Below are 7,169 nucleotides of genomic sequence, written 5' to 3' on the forward strand. Positions count from 1 at the left end.
GTTGCTGCTTGCATGGCTCCCTTACTTTTACGGCCGCCTCTCTTAGTCGGAGAATGTGAACTGGAGGATGAATTTGATGGTAGTGGTGATAGTTCAGCTCAGCTTCTTGCCGCCGCTAATGCCGCAAATAACACTCAAGACATTAAAAGTTTGAGTGTCTTTCATACCATGTTGCTAAGACATGCTGCAATGGGTAAACATGGTTAAGTGCATGAGTTGCATGTTTTTGCAGGAACTAAAGTTGAAGGAATACTAAGGCAGTCTGCAGACGTTGAGGAAGTAGACCGGAGAGTTCAAGAATATGAGCAAGATACTAACAATTTTCTTAAAGTGTACTAACAATTAAGGGGAATTTGAAGTGATCAGTTTATAGGAACATAACTACAGATAATCCAAGATATCAAAGATGCGCTCTAATGTTACCATTTTCGCATTCCATTTTTCATATTATGAAGTATGGAGCCGTTTTTTGAGTCAGTCAGCAACTACATAGAACTAATTTTATAATTATTTTCATTGTTCAACCCTTATATGGATGAAAGACGACCAAAGATAATATCTAGGCTTAAACATAGTTTAATTTATTGATTTAAGTTTGCGTGAAACTTATGAATGCCTTATTTTTATTGATATTTCCAGGAAATGTTGAGTTTAGTGCTGAGGAAGATGCCCATGTTGTTGGTGATTGTGTTAAGGTATTAATACTAGTTTTGAAATGATATTTTTAAAACACTGATTTGAAAGCAAGTACGTTTTTTGAAGTTCTATCAGATTATGTATTTTACTCAATGGCTTTCCACTTGGTAAATTCACAGCATGTTCTAAAGGAGCTTCTCTCCTCTCCGGTTCCAGCTTCATGTTGTACTGCTTTGTTGGAGGCTTATAGTAAGTTTAATACGGTTTATTTTATGTATAACCATACATATGCTTTTAAGAATCATTAGTATTTGTTAGTTATTTGTCCTTGTGATTCAAAAAGCACCGAGGCATCGACAAGCTTATCGGTAGATGAACTTGGCATTGTTGATTCTGGTTCATTGCCTTCTACCTCAAGGGCAGCAGAGGTAAGAATTAAATTTATTGAGCGCGCCTTATAGTTGGTCTTGTTAAAAATCTAAGTTAAAAAATTAATTATTCTTAAAGTCTCTGAATTATTTGAAAATTTTGAAACAGGTGGTTGTACAAAAAAATTGTAAGTTTTTTAATCAAGCCCTAAATCCTAAGTATTGATTCTTAGACAATATCATTAATTCGAGAAGTAGAGTAATCTCGATGAAATAAGATTTTAGTCATATTATACTTCAAATGGCTAAGTCAAATCCATAAACTATAAAACAATTTATATATAGTGGATCATGTTTGCTTCCAATTATTGAGAACTAACATAGAATCATTTGTTAATTGATTTCAGGTGACAGATTATACAAGACATCCATCTGTAGCATCTTCAACATTAGTAAAGTTAACGACCCATCTCGATTTTTTCAAGGAAAGGCGTTCGTAGTTGATGGAACAGCTCCATAACCTTGATTTGAACTATGGTTCTACAAATTCCCAAGACTTGGTCTATAAACCATCATCACCATCATGGAGTTGACCTAGCCAAACAAATAGCTTCATAAAATCCTTGGGGAATAATTTTGGCTGACATGTTGTATATCCTTTGACTCATTGCATATATATATATATATTTGTATCATTATCCTTTGTGCTCTAAATACTGATTCATTCTCTTTGTTTTCTTCATTATATTTATTTTCCTCTCTCTTTTGGTAGTGAAAGGTTGTTGAAGTTGAAATGAAAAGCTTTCATTTTGATCATCAAGTTTACTTTTATTTTTTTAATCCTTTTTCATTTCTTTGCGGCGTAATTATATGTTATGTCAATAGATGGGAAACTTTTGTTGTTGAACAAAACAACTTCAATGAGGAAATAGAAGCAATGCTTTGACAAATTCATTGTATGCAATTGCCAGTAATGTTGAGACAAAATCTCTCTCAAATGACTTTAATGATAACAAAATTACTTAAGAGACTACGATTGTGGTTAATGACTAATCTGTGCGTTTGAATGAATTCTTATAAGAAAACAGGTTAATCATCAATAAAATCAAAAGGAGAAAAATATGACTCAATCCATCAAGTTTTCAAAAACTGGAGGATAGGATGAACCCTTGAGAGGATAATATTAATCATCACTGTAACCATAATTTTTAGTCATGATGAGAAATTAAAACAATATCCAAGAATGAACAAATAAAACATTTTAATCAAAGAGGTCAGCGGCCAGATTTAACTGGTACAAGGATGGGCTGTACGAGGTACGAGGATGACCAGTACGATATATGAGGATGGATCTATAGTCAACATCATTCTCAAAAGTTGAAAACGACCTAGCACTTCAACTTACAGAAAGACTATAGCCCACAAAGTAAAAAATATAGCCTTACATGCTTGAAGAATGAAAAAAAGAAAAGGACAACTCATGACCAAGTATCTAGGAGGTTTGAACCTCCTACACGAGGATGGACTGCATCTGTCCAATGACAGATTGATGATAGTTATGTAATTAGGATCAAAGACCTTGGACTTTTTTTATCAGTACCCAATGGTCATAAAACATTTGCCACTTGGAAAGGTCATCTCGAAGTCTCTATAAAAGGCAATAAGCTCTTCATCATCAACACACAACAACATTGCATAAAAAGATCAAGTATCTTAAAGCTATCAAGAGCAATTTCCATCCCCTCTTTATACTTTCTATAATCCTACACTAGATCTTTGAAATATATTTTTAGAAAGTATTTAAGTAAAGAGAAACTATCATACTCATATCACTTTGTAATTTCCACGTGAGTTACACTTGGAAATAGTTGAAACTTATAAGAAACAAGATTGTAAGCTTGGTGAGGCTATATAATACACATAGTGTAATCAACCTCTGTGAGAGGTTAATCAGTTTGATCATTAGTAAAATCTCACAAGTCTGTGGGGATTGGATGTAGCCTTCATTAGGTGAACCAGTATAAAAGTTATGTGTGTCATTCTCTATGTTTCTCTTTCTTTTACTCAGCTCAAATTCAAAAGTTTAAATTATCATCCTTAGGTGATAGCTTTTCAAAACACGTGAAAAACCTTTTTAAACAGCAAAATCCCTATTCAACACCCCTTCTAATGATATTTTAGCTACAACAAGTAATGCCAACCTATATTATGTTATGATTGCATATTTAGTATGTTGTTTATGGTGCTATTAAATTATTATTTTTGGTATAACACTTATTTTAAGTTCATAAGAATATAATATTAAATCTTTGCTTTTTTCTATTGGCGTTTTAAGTGTTTTTTTAGTAGGAATTGAATTTGATATTTTGAGATTTTTAACACTTATGCTTATTTCGTAGAAACCACTTGTGTTAGATTCCAATGGTTGATTGTGTCTTTTTCCAAACCTAATATAAAAACAAGTTAGATACCTTACAACATTCTATGAGACATCCATATTAAGATTGAACTAAAAGACCTCTTTGTGTTTGGAAGTTTAAACAACTTGTATGAAAGGTAGTGTGAGATGAAAAAGAGGATGGGCATTTTTGTCATTTAAAAAATGATGGAGGTGTAGTTGAAAGGTGTAGGGGTGGGAGTAACATATACAAAGAAACATTATTCTAGAACAAAAAGGGCCGTAGTCATACATTTACCAAGGTTTCGAAATCTATATTAAGATTACAAAAGTAAGCAATAAAAAAAGTTGCGTATCAAAATTGATTCAATGGATCCCTAGTTGTACACAATATATCCTAAGAATAGTGAATGTATCATAACAAAAAATTTAGAAAATAGAAATCGAACTTGGCTACTTAATAATTCAATATGAAAAAATAGAGATCAAAATTATGTACGTTAGATAAATGGAAATGACAATAAATGATAAAGAATGAAGATTTAGACTGTTGCATTCATGAACTACATCAAAATTAACATTAACATAATCTCAAAGTATGTAACTAATTACAAAACTAGCATCCTCACAGGAACATTTTATGACTGCAACACTTCTTGATGACATGTTTGTGGACAGGTTTATCTGAAGGTGAAGTTATGCTGTGGTATTGTGGCGTGTTATTATCAATGTGACGAATCTTTGAAAGCACAACTCTTGGGACTCCTGAGGCGAAGCAGTAGAATCATAGCAATTTGCCTGAACCAGGATCATTACTACATTATTCTTTAGATTTACATGAGTTTAAGTGCTGTTACAAAAAGATAAAGTGCTGTTACAGAAGGATAAAGCTGAAGCTGATAACAAAATCTTGTTACAGGAATATAGAGCTATATACAGACAAGGCTAAAACAGATTTACAAATTACAAATTCAAAATCAATAGCAAAAAGATAAGGCTACAACAGATTTACAAATTCAAAATTAATATAAAAAAGATACAATAGCAGCAGCTATACTTTGTGAGAACTCCAATAAAAAAGGCGATGGCTGCAAATCTGTGAAGCATCATTTTGAGAGGGCATAGGAGCCTGCTGATACCTAGCGAAAATTATTTGGAGTGGTCTGTCCAGCTCTGTGCACATTCACATTTGGTGCTTAGGTAAATAAGCTACCACCCATAACTGATCAAGAAAACTAATTCCTATGTTTCATGCAACATAGGAATCTAAAATTACAACATTTTAGATGCCTAAACTAAGTAGCAAAGACCATCAAAAGCAAAAGCGTGGAATATGTGCTAAGCCGTAAAAAACGTGCCTTGAAAATTGGAATTAGTTAACTCCTGCATTAACAAATAGAACTTATATGTAACATAAATTTCATTAAAGACAAAAAATAAGTAGATTTTAATTACTGAGTTAACAATGCCAACAAACCTTGCATCACATTAGTAGATGGCATGAGAAGGCATCTACTATAAAATATTGGGTCTGGATTATTTTCTATACACAAAAAGGAGCTAGAGTCAATGGCATGAGAAGGCATCGTTAGGAGGATACAAGACATTAAGAGTATCATGAAGACACGTAAGAACATACCTATAAAGCCATCCAATATGGATTTTCCTTCATGAGTGTTCAGCTACATATCCCAGCAGCTGTTTAAAATGGAAATCCAGATTAACTCAAATTGAATATATGAAAAATAGTCACCCTACTAGTATCATAATCTCCAACAACAACTAACGAGTATGATATGTTACCATAAAGTGAAATGTACTATCCGAATTAGGCTTGTATGCAGCACATGATTTCATCATCTCACAAGCCTAAGAGCCTACAGCAAGCCAAATAACAAGTAATGACTGAATTAAGTGGTAAAAACAAACTTATATTAAAATCATGTCTTTTACTAAAAGAATTGAAATGAATTACACACTTATTCAGCAAGTAACTTTGTTCAGCCTTCTCTCAGCAAAATTTTCTGTGACGGGTCCTGCAAATGTGAAATATAACATGTGTTGTGACCCTGCATTTTAACAAATGGAGCGCCCATTTAACCTTGTACATTGAGCTGCAAACAACAGGGAAAAGACTGTTAACTATTTTCATAGTAAGTTTAATCTTATGGCTTAAAAATATATAAATGCTTACTGTATATAAAAGTAGATACAAAAGGTGGAATAAATTTGCTGGGCTGGTAGTAGGATATTCATATAATTTTAATAGTTTAAAAGATAATGAAAAAAATTTGGTGTGGAAAATAAATAAAATTGGGCAAGTGGCATTTACGAGAGGCAGGGCATAACAATTACCAGTTGAAAATCCAAGTTGAAGCTTTCTAAATCCATTTATGGTCAACCAAAATGCTCTGGATGTGGGAAATTTTGGGCCAAATTTGCGGGTGTTTCATGCGGCACCGTTCTTCCAGCAGTGGACATTCAATGATTTCAAGTTGTGTTAGAGTAGTAGGCAGCCTTTCTCCCGCCATATTCTCCAGCCTGTAACAATTTAAAATTTCTAATTGTTGGAGGGAAGTGAGGTGGAGAAGCTCCGTGCAGTCCAACGTGTGCAAACTTGGCATATTGCGTAGCGTTAGAGAGGTAAGGGAGGGAGGCAGCAACGCAAAATCCTTATTGGGGAAGGACTCCACACCATCGCATACATTATCAATTGTAAGATCGGTGAGCATGAGCATGCCCATCAAACTTAGAGATGGGCTCCTCATTAACTTCTCGCATTTATATATATCAAGTCTTCTCAAGCTAGGCGGCATACCACCTTCACAAAACGTCTCCATTTCTGGGCAATCCCATATACGCACCATTTCTAAATTCGGGAGAAGAGTATTTGCGTGACAAGGCAATGACTTCAAATTAACACACCTGCAGACAACCAATGATCTCAAGTTGGGCGCAGCCAATCCATCTCTTGCAAATGAAACTAATTTGGGGCACTTGGTAATGAATAATTCATTAAGATTTTGAAGAGTCTTTGAAGCCGACAGAAATTCTAGATTTTCACACTTGTGGATGTGGAGACTACCAAGGTTGGGAAAGGTCTCCAGTGGGAAGATTGTCAGAGAATCACAACTACTATCTATATACAACCATTGAAGTGACTCGTGCTGCTGCTTTTGCTTTAGAAAATCTATATTTTTACAATTTATGATGGACAACTTCAGTAACGATGCGGGTAAACAATCTCCAGGAAACGATAACGCACACGAACAATTGTTGATCTTTATAATTTTCAGGGAAATCGGTAGCGTGATGGCAATGATTTCAAAGAAGGACTCCGTTGCCTCTCTTCCATCAATTTTGATCTCTTCCAATGAAAGGGGTAGCTCTCTCAATGCTACTTTATTGCTTTCACATATCTCTATTTTCCGGATGGCAGGAGCATATGGAAGAGACGAAGCAAGTTGGTTGCATTGTTCAATCTGAATTGTTTTCAAAGCAGGAAAATGAGATGGCAAATCTCCCCTCAATAAGGGACAACCACTAATCACAAGAGACTTGAGTACAGGAAAATAAGCATTTGAGTAATGGGGATGATGCCACACTTCCCAACATGGCATGTTATCAAACTCAAGACGTTCAAGGGAGGGAAAGATAATCCCTGAAAAGGAATCACCACGTTCAAGGGAGGGAAAGATAATCCCTGAAAAGGAATCACCGTATTCAGATGCAATAGTCTCCAACATACTCATTCTACTGATTCTCAA

At 34.5% G+C, this 7,169-nt stretch overlaps 1 protein-coding gene and 1 long non-coding RNA gene across 2 annotated transcripts in view; one reads left to right on the plus strand and one right to left on the minus strand.

The window, feature by feature from the left end:
• Positions 1–935: 935 nt before the first annotated feature.
• On the plus strand, positions 936–1,702 carry LOC113785516 (uncharacterized). Its single transcript, XR_003471640.2, has 2 exons — positions 936–1,064; positions 1,412–1,702. It is a non-coding gene; the product is annotated as an uncharacterized lncRNA (long non-coding RNA).
• A 3,339-nt stretch (positions 1,703–5,041) lies between these two features.
• The window catches only part of LOC101504229 (putative disease resistance RPP13-like protein 1), a 4,885-nt gene continuing 2,757 nt past the window's right edge, over positions 5,042–7,169 (minus strand). Inside the window, exons 2-5 of the mRNA XM_073365188.1 lie at positions 5,758–7,105; positions 5,380–5,516; positions 5,206–5,279; positions 5,042–5,100 (exon numbers count right to left, since the gene is read on the minus strand). Of these exons, the coding sequence (XP_073221289.1) occupies positions 5,784–7,105 (1,322 nt within the window). The 3' untranslated portion in view covers positions 5,042–5,100; positions 5,206–5,279; positions 5,380–5,516; positions 5,758–5,783. The remainder of the gene's footprint in view (positions 5,101–5,205; positions 5,280–5,379; positions 5,517–5,757; positions 7,106–7,169) is intronic.

The sequence above is a fragment of the Cicer arietinum genome, chromosome 2, assembly GCF_000331145.2.
Source record: "Cicer arietinum cultivar CDC Frontier isolate Library 1 chromosome 2, Cicar.CDCFrontier_v2.0, whole genome shotgun sequence".
NCBI lineage: Eukaryota > Viridiplantae > Streptophyta > Magnoliopsida > Fabales > Fabaceae > Cicer > Cicer arietinum.